A 19,107-nucleotide genomic window follows, 5' to 3' on the forward strand; every position below is an offset into this window, starting at 1 on the left:
GGGATTGTTAGAACGGGGTGTGCTGTGCAGATATAATTCAGCACCTAACATTAAATTCATATATTTTGTCACTGTTATCCATATTTAGAATGAAACTAACTCTGTAAACGTGTCACATTGTAGTTGCATTCTCCTACCAACTGTAGCACCTCCACAGCTGGGTGTGCAAAGTTTACATAAGCAGTTTCCATTATAAGTGTGGACACAGGAATTTTAGTTGGAAAAATTGATCGGAAGTGTGTGTGGAAATTAAATATATTTTATGTTTGAAAGCTCTGGTCCAATTATACCCTGCAGTTATGTTGTTTCCTAATGAGACTTGAATTAAAAATAAATCAAGCTGGCATTTGTAAAAATAAAAAATCCAAAGCCTCTAACAGTTTTGGGGTTTTTACACTAGATATTTTCTCAGCATCGCTCCAGGAAGCAGACCTCACATCCCTTATGATCTGGAGTGCAATATTTTCTGCCCAACATCTAGTTAAATGATAGCATGATCCAAGGATTGTAATAGAGCCCTTATTCCATATCAATCCTACTGAAATATGTTCTGTGCTGTCACATGAATTCTTCTCTCTTGGAAGCTGGATTGATTAAGCACTCCAAGATAAGGCACAGTCTTTGGACCAATGGCTGGTTTACTTACACAACATAAAGTAATGAACAGTATGTTGTTTGAGAACATATGCCCTCGGCTTATGAAAACAATAAAGACACAACTTTCTCTCCAAATATGGGCTGTATGACACAAGTCTGTCTTAACTCTAGGAAGCTGAGCTGGTTCAGATTTTAAAATACAGATAGCCTTTTCCTGTTGTCTGTGAAATCGTAGACCACTCTGGCCGAGGCTCCTACCAATACAGAAATATTCTAAATTTAAAAAAAACTCAGGCAACCCATGTCAAAATCCAATTTACTACTGACCTCACACACAAATCCAAAGCTCCCATGAGAAGGAGGAAGGAAGGAGTTGCATTTATATAGCGCCTTTCATGAACTCAGGACCTGAAGCAAAAGCAAAATACAGCGGATGCTGGAAAACTGAAGTAACAGAAAATGCTGGAAACACCCGGCAGGTCAGGCAGCATCTGTGGAGAGAGAAACCGAGTTAACGTTTCAGGTTGATGACCTTTCATCATAACTGGAAAAAGTTAGAGATGTGACAGATTTTAAGCACATGCAGGGGCAGGGAAAGGGGGGAGGGAAGGAAAGAAAAGGGAAGGTCTGTGATAGAGTGGAAGGCAGGAGTGATTAAATGACAAAAGGTAAGATTGTACAAAGCAAAAGGAGATGGTAATGGGACAAGTAAAGAAACAAAAGATGGGTCTAGAAGAGGTGTAAATGGGTATAGCAGAATCATCAACAGTACTTTTGAAGTGTTGGAATGTAGGAAATATTTAAATGCCCAAATATTCAAACTTTGTCTGCAAAAAATGGCTGCCTGTCTTTACCTAACTTCTGTTCTCCACTTTCTGACTTAGCCTTGTCTGGTCCATTGCCATCCTCCACCATTATTACTTGTCTTCTGTAAAGTTGAACATAACACTAAACCTCAGTGTGATTTTAATTTTAATTAAATCATCATTTCAACCCTATTGCCCATTTTATTTCCAAACTGCAATTCTGCATAAGACAACAGCCATTATTAATGCCCTATGGTTGTTTTATGGATGAGTTTTGGACCATTCACAAAGCTGAGAGGGTCGTGCATAACACATTTAGTGAGTTGGTCACACCGCAGGTAAGGGTTGCACGGGCAGAAGGGAAATGGGTGACCATCAGGCAGAGCAGTAGAGGCAGGCAGGTAGTGCAGGGGACCCCTGTGGCCATCCCCCTCTCAAACAGGTATACCGATTTGGATACTGTTGAGGGGGTTGACTTACCAGGGGAAGGCAGCAGCAGCCAACTTCCTGGCACCAGGGGTGCTTCTGCTGCTCAGGAGGGGAGGAAAAAGAGTGGGAGAGCAATAGTGGTAGGGGATTCTATCGTAAGGGGAACAGATAGGCGGTTCTGTGGCCGTAGACGTGACTCTAGGATGGTTTGTTGCCTCCCTGGTGCCAGGGTCAAGGATGTCACTGAACGGCTGCAGGGCATTCTGAAGGGGGAGGGTGAACAGTCAGAGGTCGTGGTTCACATTGGGACCAATAACATGAGTAGGAAGAGGGATGAGGTCCTGCAGCAAGAATTTAGGAAGCTAGGTAGCAGATTAAAGAGCAGGACCTCAAAGGTTGTAATCTCTGGATTACTCCCGGTGCCACGTGCTAGTGAGTATAGGAATGGGAGGATAGAGCAGATGAATGCGTGGCTAAAGAGTTGGTGCAGGAGGGAGGGCTTTAGTTTCCTGGATCACTGGGCCTGCTTCTGGGGAAGGTGGGACTTGTACAAGTCGGACGGGTTGCACCTGAACCAGAACGGGACAAATATCCTTGCGGGGAGGTTTGCTAGCACTGTTCGGGGGGGTTTAAACTAACTTGGCAGGGGGATGGGATACAGAGTGGAGCTATAATAGGGGGTGATGTACAGCCAAATATAGAGGAAAAAACAAGTCAGACTGGAAGGCAGAGCAAATATGTAACGGCACAAGGGAGTAGGGCAAGGCTGAATGGCATTTATTTTAATGCAAGGAGTCTTATGAATAAGATGGATGAACTGAAGTTGTTGATGAACACATGGGAGTATGATATTGTTGCTATCATGGAGACATGGTTGAGGGAGGGGCAAGACTGGCAGCTCAATATTCCGGGGTATAGAATCTTCAGGCGAGACAGAGCGGGGTGTAAAAGAGGAGGGGGTGTCGCAATATTAATTAAGGAGTCAATTACTACTGTAAGGAGGGATGATATATTAACAGGTTCCTCAAATGAGGCCATATGGGTTGAACTTAAAAACAAAAAGGGGGCTAGCACTTTGCTGGGAGTGTACTATAGGCCCCCAAACAGCCAGGGGGAGATAGAGGAACAGATATGTAGGCAAATCTCAGAGAAGTGTGCAAATAATAAGGTAATAATAGTGGGGGATTTCAACTTCCCCAATATTAACTGGGATAGTCAGAGTGTGAAAGGCTTAGAGGGTGCAGAATTCTTAAAGTGCATCCAGGAGAGCTTTTTGAGCCAGCATGTAGAAAGTCCTACAAGAGAGGGGGCGGTACTGGATCTAATTCTAGGGAATGTGGCCAGGCAAGTGGTAGAAGTGTTAGTAGGTGAGCACTTTGGTGACAGTGACCATAATTCGGTGAGATTTAAGGTAGTCATGGAAAAGGACAAGGAAATAAAGGTTCTAAATTGGGGGAAGGCTGATTTTAATATGATAAGGCAGGATCTGGCCAATGTGGACTGGGATCAGCTACTTGAAGGAAAATCCACATCGGAGCAATGGGAGTCTTTCAGAAAGAAAATTGAGAGTGTACAATGGCAACATGTTCCCGTAAAGGTCAAGGGTGGGACCAACAAGCCCAGGGAACCTTGGATGTCAAGGGATATACGAGAATGGATTAGGAAAAAAAGGGGGGCTTTTGGCAGATACAAAGGACTAAAGACAGAGGAAGCCCTAGAGGAGTATAAAAAGTGCAGGGGGATACTTAAAAAAGAAATTAGGAGAGCGAGGAGGGGCCATGAAATAACACTGGCGAGCAAAATAAAGGAAAATCCTAAGGTGTTTTATAAGTATATTAAGGGCAAGAGGATAACTAGGGAAAGAGTAGGGCCCATTTGGGACCAATGTGGCAAGCTGTGTGTAGAGCCAGAAGATGTAGGTGGGGTTTTAAATGAATTTTTTGCATCTGTGTTCACTATGGAGAAGGACGATGTAGACATAGAAATCGGGCAGGGGGATTGTGATATACTTGAACATATTAGCATCGAGAGGGAGGAGGTACTAGTGGTTTTAGCAGGCTTAAAAGTGGATAAATCCCCAGGCCCGGATGAGATGTATCCCAGACTACTATGTGAGGCAAAGGAGGAGATTGCAGGGGCTCTGACACAAATTTTCAGAACCTCTCTGGCCACAGGGGATGTGCCAGAGGACTGGAGAACAGCTAATGTAGTACCATTATTCAAGAAGGGTAGTAGGGATAAACCAGGGAATTACAGGTCAGTGAGCCTAACATCAGTGGTAGGGAAATTATTGGAAAAAATTCTGAGGGACAGAATTAGTCTCCACTTGGAGGGGCAAGGATTAATTAGGGATAGCCAGCATGGCTTTGTCAAGGGAAGATCATGTCTGACCAATTTGATTGAATTTTTCAAGGGGTGACTAGGTGTGTGGATGAGGGTAGTGCAGTGGATGTGGTTTACATGGATTTCAGTAAGGCTTTTGATAAAGTCCCGCATAGGAGACTGGTCAGGAAGGTAAGAGCCCATGGGATCCAGGGTGCCTTGGCACATTGGATCCAAAACTGGCTTAGTGGCAGAAGGCAGAGGGTGATGGTGGAAGGTTGTTTTTATGGCATATTAGCATCGAGAGGGAGGAGGTGCTAGCGGTTTTAGCAGGCCAAAAAGTCGATAAATCCCCAGGCCCGGACGAGATGTATCCCAGGTTGCTGTGGGAGGCAAAGGAGGAGATTGCAGGGGCTCTGACCCAAATTTTCAGAACCTCTCTGGCCACAGGGGATGTACCAGAGGACTGGAGAACAGCTAATGTAGTACCATTATACAAGAAGGGTAGCAGGGATAAACCAGGGAATTACAGGCCAGTGAGCCTAACATCTGTGGTAGGGAAATTATTGGAAAAAATTCTGAGGGACAAAATTAGTCTCCACTTGGAGAGGCAAGGATTAATCGGGGATAGTCAGCATGGCTTTGTCAAGGGTAAATCATGTCTGACAAATCTGATTGAATTTTTCGAGGGGGTGACTAGGGAGGTGGATGAGGGAAATGCTGTGGATGTGGTTTACATGGACTTCAGTAAAGCTTTTGACAAAGTCCCGCATAGGAGACTGGTCAAGAAGGTAAGAGCCCATGGGATCCAGGGTGCCTTGGCGCGTTGGATCCTAAACTGGCTGAGTGGCAGGAGGCAGAGGGTGATGGTCGAAGGTTGCTTTTGTGACTGGAAGCCTGTGTCCAGTGGGGTACCTCAGGGATCGGTGCTGGGTCCCTTGTTGTTTGTGATCTACATAAATTATTTGGATGAGAATGTAAAAGGGATGATCAGTAAGTTTGCAGATGACACGAAAATTGGTGGGGTGGTAAATTGCAAGGGGGAAAGCCTCAGGCTACAGGACGATATAGACGGGTTGGTCAGATGGGCGGAAAAGTGGCAAATGGAATTTAACCCTGAAAAGTGCGAGGTGATGCATTTTGGACGGACAAATAAGGCAAGGGAATACACAATGAGTGGTAGGACCCTAGGAAGTACAGAGGGTCAGAGGGACCTCGGTGTACATGTACATAGATCTCTGAAGGCAGCGGAACAAGTAGATAAGGTGGTTAAAAAGGCATATGGGATACTTGCCTTCATTAGCCGAGGCATAGAATATAAGAGCAGGGAGGTTATGATGGAGCTGTACAAAACGCTGGTGAGGCCACAGCTGGAGTACTGTGTGCAGTTCTGGTCGCCTCACTATAGGAAGGATGTGATTGCTTTGGAGAGGGTGCAGAGAAGATTCACCAGGATGTTACCTGGGATGGAGCGCCTCAGCTATGAAGAAAGACTAAACAGGCTGGGGTTGTTTTCCTTGGAGCAAAGAAGGCTGAGGGGGGACCTGATTGAGGTGTACAAAATGATGAGGGGCATAGATAGGGTAGACAAAGAGGAACTTTTCCCCTTAGTAGGGGGGTCAATAACAAGGGGGCATAGATTCAGGGTAAGGGGCAGGAGATTTAGAGGGGATTTGAGGAGGAACTTTTTCACCCAGAGGGTGGTTGGAATGTGGAACTCAATGCCTAAAAGGGTGGTAGAGGCAGGAACCCTCACAACATTCAAGAAGCATTTGGATGAGCACTTGAAATGCCATTGCATACAAGGCTATGGACCAAATGCTGGAAAATGGGATTAGACTGGACAGGGATGGATGGGCGGCGCAGACACGATGGGCCGAAGGGCCTCTTTCTGTGCTGTAAAACTCTATGACTATAAGCCTGTGTCCAGTGGGGTACCGCAGGGATCGGTGCTGTGTCCCTTGCTGTTTGTGGTCTACATTAATGATTTGGATGTGAATGTAAAAGGTATGATCAGTAAGTTCGCAGATGACACGAAAATTGGTGGGGTGGTAAATAGCGAGGAGGGTAGCCTCAGCCTGCAGGTCGATATAGATGGGTTGGTCAGATGGGCGGAACAGAGGCTAATGGAATTTAACCCTGAAAAGTGTGAGGTGATGCATTTTGGAGGGACTAACAAGGCAAGGGAATACACAATGAATGGTAAGACCCTAGGAAAGACAGAGGATCAGAGGGACCTTGGTGTGCATGTACATAGATCCCTGAAGGCAGCAGAACAGGTGGAAAAGGTGGTTAAAAAGGCATATGGGATACTTGCCTTCATTAGCCGAGGCATAGAATATAAGAGCAGGGAGGTTATGATGGAGCTGTACAAAACGCTGGCAAGGCCACAGCTGGAGTACTGTGTGCAGTTCTGGTCGCCACACTATAGGAAGGATGTGATTGCTTTGGAGAGGGTGCAGAGGAGATTTACCAGGATGTTACCTGGGCTGGAGCGCTTCAGCTATGAAGAAAGACTGGACAGGCTGGGGTTGTTTTCCTTGGAGCAGAGAAGGCTGAGGGGGGACCTGATTGAGGTGTACAAAATTTTCAGGGGCATAGATAGGGTAGATAGAAAGGAACTTTTCCCCTTAGTAGAGGGGTCAATAACAAGGGGGCATAGATTCAAGGTAAGGGGCAGGAGGTTTAGGGGGGATTTGAGGAAAAACTTTTTCACCCAGAGGGTGGTTGGAATCTGGAACTCACTGCCTGAAAGGGTGGTAGAGGCAGGAACCCTCACAACATTCAAGAAGCATTTGGATGAGCACTTGAAATGCCATAGCATACAAGGCTACGGACCAAATGCTTGAAAATGGGATTAGATTAGACAGGGCTTGATGGCCGGCGCGGACGCGATGGGCCGAAGGGCCTCTTTCTGTGCTGTATAACTCTATGGCCTAGAAATTCGGTTTTGGCGCAGCGAGGGCTTTAGCGCCGGAAGTTAGTGCCGGCGCTAAGTCCCCCTGCGCGCGCCAAAAATTCAGTAGCGCCGCGCCCAAACGGCTGCCGGCGCTACTGAGGGGTCTCAGCGCCTCAAAACTGGCGCCACGCGCCGCATTGCGGCGCTATTCCGGCGCTGCGGCGCCCGCTGCGGTGCGGCAGGCTCGGGAAGTGCAGGCCTCCTCCTTCCGTTAAGGAGGAGCTGCCTGCACCCGGCCGCGGCCCGCGATAATCTTTTTAAAAATGAGCCCGGCACCTCGGACAAGTGCCGGGCTTGCTTCTGTTCCGGGGTGGGGGGGGGGGGGAAGTCCGGGGAGGGAGCTGCGGCCAGGCGGCCGGCGGGAAAGCGGCCGGCCGCCGCGGGGCCTTTAATGCGCCGGCGCAAAGTTCTGTAAGGCACCTCTGCCAGAACGTTGCTTGCGGCTGCCACGGGCGAGGCGGCCGCAACTCAATTTCCGAGTTCGGGCGGGTTACCATGGCAACCGGGACGCTGCGCACACCGATGACGTCATCGGTGCCGGCGCAGCGCTACCGGCCTAACGCCGATTTAGGGCCCCTGTCAATTTCTAAACTGGCCATAACTTCGGCGCTAGGCCCTCTAGCGCCTCAAAAGCGGCGCTAAGGCCAGTGAATTTCTAGGCCAAAGACTCTAAGGAAAATGAAAAGTTTTTAAAATCTGCATTTTAATAGCTTATTTGTTGTACATTAACTTCTTTGGGATAAACACATCTTTAACAGTAACTCTCAGAAACCAACAAGTTCACAGGCAATCAGCAGCGGGAATAAAATAACACAGATTAACAGTCTCCAGTTCTGTCCTCCAATTGATAAGATTGGTGCCAACAACCTCCAGTCCTGCTTTCAAACTGATCTGATTGCTTCTCACAGTCTTGATCTCCAATTGGTCTGATGGTTCTGACAGCCTTCAGTCCTGCAATCGGTCTGTATTTGACAGCTCTAGTTTTAACTTCTGAATTATCTGAATATTTAATATTTATAAACACCAATCCCAATGTTAAAAGAAAAGCTTTTTTTCTTGTAAAACATTAACAAGCTGACCCTTGGATTGAAATAACAACAGAAAACGCTGGAAAAACTCAGCAGGCCAGGGCAGCATCTGTGGAGAGAGAAATAGAGTCAACGTTTCAGGTCGAAGACCTTTCGTCAGAACTGGGAAAAAACAGGAAATGGAAAGCAGGTTTCGGGGCTAGGAAAAGGGGGAGGGGATGAAAGAACAAAAGGGAAGGTCAGTGATAGGATAGAAAGCAGGAGAGATTAAGAGACATTAAGAGATATTCAAGGCGAGAGGAGGTGGTAATGGGACAGGTTAAGGAACAAAGGATGGCTCTACATAGATACATAGATACATAGAAGATAGGAGCAGGAGTAGGCCATTCGGCCCTTCGTGCCTGCTCCGCCATTCGATGAGATCATGGCTGATCCTTTAATTCAGTATCCCGTCCCCGCCTTCTCTCCGTAACCCTTAACCCCTTTTGCCCGTAGAAATATATCTAATTCCCTCTTAAATATATTTAATGAGCTGGCGTACACTGCCCTCTGTGGCAATGAGTTCCACAGGTTCACCACTCTCTGAGTGAAGAAATTCCCCCTCATCTCTGTCCTAAATGGTTTAGCCCTTATCCTTAAATTATGTCCTCTAGTTCTGTTCTCACCCGCCAAGGGAAACATTCCTTCTGCATCCAGTCTGTCTAGACCTGTCAGAATTTTATACACTTCTATGAGGTCCCCTCTCAATCTTCTAAACTCCAGTGTGTACATCCCTAAACTACATAGTCTCTCCTCATAGGTCATTCCCGCCATTCCTGGTATCAGCCTGGTGAATCGCCGCTGCACCCCCTCCATGGCAAGAACATCCTTCCTCAGATGAGGCGACCAAAACTGTACACAGTACTCGAGGTGTGGTCTCACCAGTGCCCTGTACAGCTGCAGCAAGGTATCCCTGTTCCTGTATTCTAACCCTTTTGCTATGAAGGCCAGCATACCGTTTGCCTTCTTGACCGCCTGTTGCACCTGCATGCTCGCCTTCAGTGACTGGTGTACAAGAACACCCAGGTCTCTCTGTACTTCCCCCTCTCCCAATCTATTGCCATTTAAATAATAATTTGCCCTCCCGTTCCTGCACCCAAGGTGGATAACTTCGCACTTGTCCACATTATAGTGCATCTGCCATTTATCCGCCCAATCGCCCAGTCTGTCCAAATCGCTCTGGAGCTTCCTGGTCTCTTCCTCTGAGCCCACCCCCCCTCCTAGTTTAGTGTCGTCTGCAAATTTGGAAATGCTGCATCCGACTCCCTGATCCAGGTCATTAATGTAAATTGTGAACAGCTGGGGGCCCAGGACAGATCCCTGTGGTACCCCACTTGTTACTGCCTGCCATTCAGAAAATGAGCCGTTTATTCCAACTCTCTGTTTTCTATCTGACAGCCAGTTCCCTATCCACGCCAAAACTTTCCCCTTTATCCCATGAGCCTCAATTTTCCATGCTAATCTTTTATGTGGGACCTTATCGAAGGCCTTTTGGAAGTCCAGGTACACCACATCTACTGGCTCTCCCCCATCTATTCTACCAGTTACTCCCTCAAAAAATTCCAATAGATTAGTCAAGCACGATTTACCCTTTGTAAATCCATGTTGACTCTGTCCTATCCTGTCCCCATTTGCTAAGTGCTCCGCTATTTCATCCTTAATGATGGACTCCAGCATTTTGCCCACAACTGATGTAAGGCTTACAGGTCTGTAATTACCTGCTTTTTCCCTACCCCCCTTTTTGAATAGTGGGGTAACGTTAGCTACCCTCCAATCCATCGGCACTGTTCCCGAGTCTAATGAATTCTGAAAAATCATCCTTAGTGCATCCGCTATCTCTAGGGCCACCTCCTTCAGTACCCTAGGATGCATGTTATCAGGCCCTGGGGATTTGTCCACCTTCAATCCCTTTAGCTTCCTTAACACCATATCCTTAGAGATATTGATTTGCGTCAGTTCCTCCTTTGCCAATGTCCCTATTTTTCCCGATATCCCAGGGAGGTTTTTTGTGTCTTCCTTCGTAAAGACGGACCCAAAGTATGCATTTAGTTGATCTGCCATTTCCTTATTTCCCATTATATATTCCCCCGTATCTGACTGCAATGGACCAACTTTGGTTTTCACCAGTCTTTTCCTTTTGATATATTTATAAAAGCTTTTGGAGTTAGTTTTTATATTTTCCGCCAGCTTGTTTTCGTAAGCTATTTTGCCCCTCTTGATCATGCCCTTTGCCCTCCTTTGCTCTATCTTAAACTGTTCCCAATCTTCCGCTCTGGCGCTTTTTTTGGCTATTTTATACACCCTATCTTTGGATTTTATGCTGTCTCTAATTTCCCCTGTTATCCACGGTTGAGTCACCTTTTTAGATTTCCTTTTATGCCAGATTGGTATAAACAATTTTTGCAATTTTGTCATTCTATCTTTAAATGTTTGCCATTGTTTATCTACCTCCAGTCCTCCCAGGAACGTTGTCCAATCAGACCTACTCAGTTCCCGTCTCATGGCATCATAATTCCCCTTGTTTAAATTCAGGACCTTAGTCTCGGAGTCAATTTCTTCGCTCTCCATTTCGAGTGAGAAATCGATCATGTTATGATCGCTCTGACCCAAGGGTCCCCGTACAACAAGATTACTGATTAGTCCCTTCTCATTGCACAGTACCCAGTCCAATATAGCCTGTTCCCGAGTTGGTTCCTCGACATATTGATCCAGATAACCATCCCTTAAACACTCAAGGAATTCCTCCTCCTCATTATTTTTACTGATTAGGCTAGTCCAATCTATATGTAAGTTAAAGTCACCTATGATGACAGCTGTGCTCTTATTGCACGCTTCTCTAATTTCCCTCGTGATGCCCTCCCTAACCTCTATTTTACTATTTGGAGGCCTATATACCACTCCTATTAATGTTTTTCGCCCCTCGCTATTTCTTAGCTCCACCCATATAGATTCTGTATTAACTGAGTTAATATCCTTCTTTTCAATTGCATTTATCCCCTCTTTTACTAGCAATGCTACCCCTCCTCCCTTTCTTTTTTGTCGATCCTTCCTAAATACTGAATACCCCTGTATGTTAAGCTCCCAGCCCTGCTCACCCTGCAACCATGTTTCCGTAATCCCAATTAGATCATAATTATTAACCTCTATTTCCACAGCTAATTCATCTACCTTGTTCCTGATGCTTCTCGCATTAAGGTATAAAACCCTCAGGCTTTTTTTATGCTCACATTTTTTATGAATTAGTTTGGCCCTTTGTTTTTTGTTCCTCACCCTTTTACCATTTATTTCTGTCTGCCTTTCACTTTCCTCTATTTCACTACATAGGTTTCTAGCCCCCTGCCATACTAGTTTAAATGCTCCCGAACTGCTTTATCAAAAATTACCCCGAGAACATCAGTTCCATCTCTGCACAGGTGTAAACCGTCCCTTTTGTATAGGTCACACCTACCACAAAATCTAGATGGGATGTGAATTGCGCTGGCAGAATGAAGGACAGCTGCCATGTGGGAGGGAAGAAGAAAAAAGGGGGCCAAACAAAAATGTGGATTTAAAAAAAAGGAAGAAAATATATATATGTGATAGGGGCCAAGGTTATGATCTGAAATTGTTGAATTCTATGTTGAGTCCAGAGGGCTGTAGAGTGCCTAATCAAAAGATGAGGTGCTGTTCCTCGAGCTTACGCTGAGCTTCCGTGGAACAGTGCAAGAGGCCGAGGACGGTGAGGTCTGAGTAGGAATGGAGCGGAGAATTAAAGTGACAGGCCACCGGGAGCTCAGGGTCCCCCTTACGGACTGAACGGAGGTGTTCCGCAAAGCGGCCACCCAATCTGTGTTTGGTCTCCCCAATGTAGAGGAGACCACATCATGAGCAGCAAATACAGTATACTAGATTGCAAGAAGTACAAGTAAATCGCTGTTTCACCTGGAAGGGGTGTTTGGGGCCCTGGACAGTGGGAAGGAGGGAGGTATAAGGGCATGTGTTGCATCTCCTGCACTTGCACGGGAAGGTGCCGGGCGAAGGGGAAGGGGGTGATTGAGGAGTGGACCAGGGTGTCACGGAGGGAGCGGTCCTTACGGAATGCTGAAAGGGGAAGTGAGGGGAAGATGTGTTTGGCGGTGTGATCACGCTGGAGGTGGCGGAAATGGCGGAGGGTGATCCGTTGAATGTGGAGGCTGGTGGGGTGAAAGGTGAGGACAAGGGGAACTCTATCGTGGTTCCGGGAGGGAGGGGCAGGGGCGAGGGCAGAAGTGTGGGAGGTAGAACAGACACGGTCGAGGGCCGTGTCAACCGCAGTAGAGGGGAATCCTCGGTTGAGGAAAAAGGAAGACATGTCGGAAGCACTGGTATGGAAGGTGGCATCGTCAGAGCAGATGCGGCAGAGATGGAGAAACTGGGAGAATGGAATAGAGTCCTTACAGTAGGCGGGGTGGGAGGAAGTGTAGTCCAGGTAGCTGTGGGAGTCAGTGGGCTTGTAGTGAATGTTAGTCAATAACCTATCCCCAGAGATGGAGACGGAGAAGTCGAGCAAGGGAAAGGAAGAGTCGGAGATGGACCATGTGAAGGTGAGGGAAGGGTGGAAATTGGAAGCAAAGTGAATGAAATTTTCTAGTTCAGGGCGAGAGCAGGAGACGGCACGATACAGTCATCAATGTACCGGAAAATGAGGTGAGGGAGGGGACCCGAGTAGGACTGGAACAAAGAGTGTTCCACATATTCCACGAAAAGGCAGGCATAGCTAGGACCCATGTGGGTACCTTTGATTTGGAGGAAATGAGTGGAGTCAAAGGATTGAAATGTTGACTGTAGCTTGAAATAGCGACAGTTAACATGTACCAACATTATTAGTATTTTGCACCATGGACCTTCACATGGAGTTTTTAATGGACTTTACCCACCCCATGTAACCTGTGACATTTCTCCCTTCTCCCCAAGTAAAACTACAGATTACCTAACAATAGACATGCACTAAAATTCCTTCTTTGATGTGGCATTTTCATATTCTTCACAGCTCAGAAACCATCACAGCATTTGATAATATCTGAAATTATCCTTATAACTCTTAATCTCAATAGTATAATGACTATTAAAGTAGTATTTAGATTATTGTAGTATCAAATATAGTAGTTATTCCAGGAACTGAGACTGTCCCAACCATCCCTAATATGGCAACAATATCCCTTTAAATGGTCAAGGAATACAACTGGATTTGTACGTGTAAAAAAACTTTTGAATAAAAGGTATTCATTAATTATAATTGTTGTCCTCTATTAACAATTTCCATTTTTTTGAAGGTGGTCTCATTCCTGATGGTATTTTCTTCCCTTGCCTTTTCTTGTGTTATATCGTGGGATGCATTGTCTCTGACTGAGACAAAGAAGATGGTTTGCTCCCAGAACTCCACTTCTGCTGTTCTGAAACCAGCTACTAGAATATGTGCATTTGTGGAGCCCCCAGTCTCTATCCCAAGGAATAACTCCTGATTTTCCTCCCTTTTTACTTGTGGGTAAGCACACGGCCTCTCTGTAATGGCACAGTTGAGGTTGAGAAATCAACAAACGGAGGGTCGTGGGTATAAATTCATTTCAACACAGTTACTTCTTTTCTTAGTAATTACAATAATCCGTACTTTTCTATTAATTAGTGCCACAACTGTATTAATTATAGAATAACGGAGAGCTGGGCAGGTTATAGGCATGTAACTAGATACACATGGAAGAAAAAAAGCATTTTGCACTGTTCTGTGTGATTCTATAATGAAGAATCAGTGGGATCATGAATTAGTGCAAAATATTGATTTTTTTGTGTCAATTTTCTCCCCACACCTCCTAAAGGTGCTGAGTCTTTCTGGGGCTCCCCGGGATCTTCTCCAAATGGTTATTCTTAATGTGCAAGTCCAGAGTGTCAGTAGACTACTCAATCATGGAGGTCCTCACAGCCAAGCTATATTCTGTTCTCATTCAATATTCGCAAATACTTATTTTCCAGCAGTGGTCACTACATGGTGATTAGGAGTGAACTACTTGGCTGATTTCTCCCTTCTTAAATCAGGGCTGTTAAGGCTTTGTAAGAGCCCCCTATCATTGCACTAGTTGAGACCAGCACAGATAACATTAATGATGACTTGCAGTTATATAGAGCCTGTAATATAGAAAAATGTCCCAAGGGAAAAAAAAAAATGGATGCCAAGTCATGATGAAAAAGTTAGGAGAGGTGACCAAAAGCTGGGTTTAAGAAAGTTTTTAAAGGTGGAGAGAGAAGAAGACAGTTGGAGGGGTTTAGGGAAAGAATTCCAGAACAGTTCAAGAAAAAGGCTCAACTTTTCAGGGCAACTAGGGATAGGCAGTAAATATGGTCTTGCCAGCATTGCCCACATCCCGTGAATAAATTTAAAAAGTACAAAATGACATTGCGATTCAAGTTGCGATAATGTGATGTCGTTTGTGTCAAAAAGGTGAAATTGGGTTAAAATTCTTCCCTTCCCTTAAATATTAACCAGCACTCTTTAAGAATCACACACTGGAAATATTAAGCCTATGAGCAATGAAATTGCACAGTGCATTCATCAATAGCATTGATTGGATGCAGATTCACACCAATGGTTCTCTGCACAGTGAGTTTGTGAGAAACAATGTCAAAACAGACCCAGGCAACTACAGATTCATCAGTTTCACATTAATATCCAGTGAAATATTGGAATTGATTATCTGGAGTAAACATGAGATGAGCAAGTTAATAGCTAATATAGAGTCAGAAGAAGATGATGCTGCCTGGTGATGTCTTCATCTTTTTGGGGGAAATATCATTCCATGTACAGTGTGGAAACCCTTATGAAAGGGAGCACTGAGACTTCCAAAGAGCCCTTGACCAAGTTCTACAGGCTGCAACGTAGGCCGAAAACAATGGAGATAAAAGGCAAAATCTGGAAATAACTTAGAAATTGGCTAAAAGGTAAGAAGCAGCAGGTGCTTATTAGGAGAGTGATGTTATGGTGGCTGTAAGTCCTAAGTGTAGTGCCTTAGTGATTGGTGTTACTAGGGACCTATTTTTTTCTAATTTATATTAGCTACTTGGATTGAGAAACTCAGTGCAAACTCGTCGAATTGACAGACAATACCTATTTGGGAGGGGCAGTTGAACATAAGCCTGGAAACTACAAAATGATCTAGGGATGTTAGTGGACATGGTACTCAACATATCTAATTACTGCAGAACAACAATCAACAACGCAAATAAAATGGTGAATTATATAGCCAAAACAGTAGAGCAAGAGTCAGAGGAAGTCATGCACAAACTGTAAAGTGCCCTGGTCAGATTACGCTGAATATTGTGTCCAGCTTTGGCCACCAGCACACAATCAAGACATTCAAGCCCAAGTGCAGTGAGAGCCACAAGACTGACCCTTAGCATCAGAGGACTGAAATATGAGGAAAAACTGGAGTAGCTTTGGTTTTCCAGCCTCGAAAGGAGGCAACTGAGAGAAATATAAAGGTAGATAAGATAGTAAATGGTATAGGAAACGTAAGTCTTGAACATAACTTCAAATTAAACTGTAACAGGACAAAGAGACAGGTGCAAACTAATGAAAGGTAAATTTAGGATTGATGTCAGAAACTACTTTTCATAAACTGCTCAACCAGTGAATGGACATTCAAATGGAATAGTGGATGTGCATGGCTGGGATTATTTCAGCGATTCTGTACTGAAGGCTCTGGATGGATGAGGTAAATAGGCCAAATTACTTTCTTCATCTGTATCTATCTTGTGAGCAGCTGTGCTGATGGCAAGGCACAGAGCAAAAGCAAGGTGTCTGTCCATGGAAGAAGCAGTTAAATGGGTAAATAGGCTGTTTTATACATTCTCCAGCCAAGAATGCAATAGACGACCTACTCTTAGGCTTTTACCAATCTTACTTTGAAAACAGCCATTCCCCTCTGGAGAAGAATTTGGCCCTGATTCAATACTTCCCTCAGAGCACAGCTGGAGTCAGTAATTCAGTATGCAGCGGACTGTGGATGGGAATCTCCATCTTGTAGCTTTTAACATTGGGCAAGGCTGCTCCACCATTCTGCAACATCACACCTCCCTTTATTACCATTTTATTTCATAAAGCAAAATAGGAATAAGGTGCTGATAATAGAACACATATTACATATGTTTTAACTGAGTATAATACATAACTCCTGACTAACAGCAACATGTGATGCATTCTGGTACAGGTTAAAAAAATCAGACCTTGAAATGGAGATGTATGAGAATCTAGGACTAGTGGGAGAGGGTACTTACGGATCAGTAATGAAATGCAGGCACAAGGAGACAGGACAAATAGTCGCCATCAAAAGATTTCAGGACCGAGATGATGACCGACTGGTAAAGAAAATTGCTGTGAGAGAAATACGATTTCTGAAGGTAAGAGCATGAATTATTATTAATTTTGGGAAAAAAGTGGAGACTGAGGAGGTAGAAAATGTAATTTCAAGTATTGAGGTGGATTTATTAAAATTGAATTAAGATTTCCCTAACGGATCAGTGGGTAATGCACCATGTGGTATGGTACTGAGTTATATTAAGCAGGAGTGCCCTCGGTTCAGCCCTTGGTCTATGTTACCTAATGTCAAGTGGGACTAGTGGTGGGTGCTTCAATATTCATTAGTTTCCCTGGGCTAGGGAAGAGAAATACTAGACAGGGCTTCTGCTTCAGTGACTCCTAGAAATGGTGCTGTTGCTGAGGACAAATTTAGGCCCCTTGGAATCCCAACCTACAACTTCTCTACACTGACCCCTCACTGAGTATCCCAGAGAAGGTGTCAACCTCACAATGGGTAAGTACTTTTGCAAAACCCCCTCGACACGAGGACTGAATTAAGCAATTGGTGACAAGTAAGCTTGGTATGTGGCATTGGACTTGGACATCATGAACATCAATGTGGCTACCATATCACAAATTGTTCTGCGTAGGTCTTTCTGCCACACTGAAGGTGGATGTCTGCCACATAGCTGATGAGGAAACTCTGAGACTTGTAAGGACAGCTGTTGTAAGGTGCTACCTGGAGGTTGGGGATGAGAATGGGATTGCAAGCAGCTGATGCTGAAGCCCTGCACCTCTGCCTGATGGAACCACTGTCACTAGGTTATAGAATGTGTCCACAATGTGTTTACAAAGATGATAGTAATGCACTTACATTTTCTGGTAAATGATGTATTGTTGCACAGGCCTCATTAGTCAGCATTTTAGCTGAGGGCATTTTTGGTTTAAGTTGTCCCAGAATGGTATGAAAGTTGTTTGTGTGCTCGTGTGGGGTTCTACTGATACCAGTGGCTCTTAAGGTTGCCATGGTACACATATTCGAAGTGAATAGGGAAAGATTACTTCCTTTGGTTAGGGAGCAGGTGGCCAGGGCTTCATCAATTTAAAAATGTCACTGAGGAGAGAAGTTAGAAGAAATTTCTTTACACAGAAGGTTGTTGGATAATGGAATGTTTTACCACAGGCAATGGTTGAGACAGAGACAATTGCAAGTTTTAAGGAAAAATTGTATAAATACTTTAAACAGAGGAAAATAGAAGGCTATTGGGAGCGAGTGGCCTCTCAGAGCTGTAAACTGCTATGGTTCTCTTAAAATACTTGGCCAAACCTTGGATTTTATTTGGGAAGCAGAATGCTGGAAAATGCACCAAATGTACCTTGTGCCCTTTTTCTCCTTATAATACAACGGCTGAAAGAAATAATGGGCCAGAATTTGCGGAGGGTAACGACAGTGTATTCTGAGAGAACGGCGTCATACCACCTTTGAAATGGACAGCAAGTTCGGGATGCGCTAAATCTATCAAGTTCCAGCTTGACAGACCATCCACGCCGACATTGAAAACCTAATTGCTGGCGCAGAGTTCGGCTAATTGCCCAGTAATTACGTACGGAAATTTCACAGCTGGTGGAAACAGGCGTAGGGCTTGTTTCCACAGCGTAAGGGGCATAAGAAATCTTCATCTGATGCTTTATTACTGTACTGGATGCTTTTTTTTTCAATTAGATGACATCCAGGAACGTTGTAGAACCTGAGTGTCTCATTTGGGATGGCACCCGGAGAAAATGGAATAGCACAAATTGGCAGGCATACACTCGCAATCAAGTATTCAACTACACGTTAATAACTAAACCAGCACTTCTTCATAATAACAACAGAAAATGCTGGAAAAACTCAGCAAGTCAGGCAACATCCGTGGAGAGAAATTTGAGTTGACGTTTCGGGTTTGACCCTTCTTCAAAACTGGAGAGAAAAGGAACTAGATCGAAGGCAGGGCTGCGATCGGACAAAAGAATAAAAGAACCAAAAGAAGTAAAAGAGATTAGAAGCTAGACGAGATGGTAATAGGCTGTGATGAGGTGTAAAGTGTACTGGCAGGGCAAAAGATAGCTGCCAGGTGTGAGAGAGAAACAAAAGGAAAGGGGGGGGGGAAAGGAAAGGAGTGGAAAAATATAAGTGAAAATGAAATAGGGGCCGAGGTTATGATCTGAAATTGTTGAACTCGATATTGATATGCAGAGTGCCTAATCGGAAGATGAGGTGCTGTTCCTCGAGTTTACGTTGAGCTTCCGTGGAACAGTACAAGAGGCCAAGGACGGTGAGGTCCGAGTGGGAATGGAGCGGTGAATTGAAATGACAGGCGACCGGAAGCTCGGGGTCACCCTTACGGACTGAACGGAGGTGTTCCGCAAAGCGGTCACCCAATCTGCGTTTGGTCTCCCCAATGTAGAGGAGACCGCATCGTGAGCAGCGAATACAGTATACTAGATTGCGAGAAGTACAAGTAAATCGCTGTTTCACCTGGAAGGGGTGTTTGGGGCCCTGGACAGTGGGGAGGGGGGAGGTATAGGGGCAGGTGTTACATCTCCTCCGCTTGCACGGGAAGGTGCCAGGCGAAGGGGAAG

General features: G+C 45.0%; 1 protein-coding gene across 5 annotated transcripts in view; it reads left to right on the forward strand.

Annotated features, from left to right (window-relative positions):
* The window catches only part of LOC147114087 (cyclin-dependent kinase-like 3), a 170,872-nt gene that overhangs the window by 1,191 nt on the left and 150,574 nt on the right, over nucleotides 1-19,107 (forward strand). For all 5 annotated transcript variants that reach the window (XM_085995679.1, XM_085995675.1, XM_085995676.1 and 2 more), the window contains exon 2: nucleotides 16,397-16,586. In XM_085995679.1, the coding sequence (XP_085851805.1) occupies nucleotides 16,419-16,586 (168 nt within the window). In that variant the 5' untranslated portion in view covers nucleotides 16,397-16,418. The remainder of the gene's footprint in view (nucleotides 1-16,396; nucleotides 16,587-19,107) is intronic.

The sequence above is a fragment of the Somniosus microcephalus genome, chromosome 8 (assembly GCF_052327205.1).
Source record: "Somniosus microcephalus isolate GS21.2 chromosome 8, FLI_Smic_1.0, whole genome shotgun sequence".
Lineage (NCBI taxonomy): Eukaryota > Metazoa > Chordata > Chondrichthyes > Squaliformes > Somniosidae > Somniosus > Somniosus microcephalus.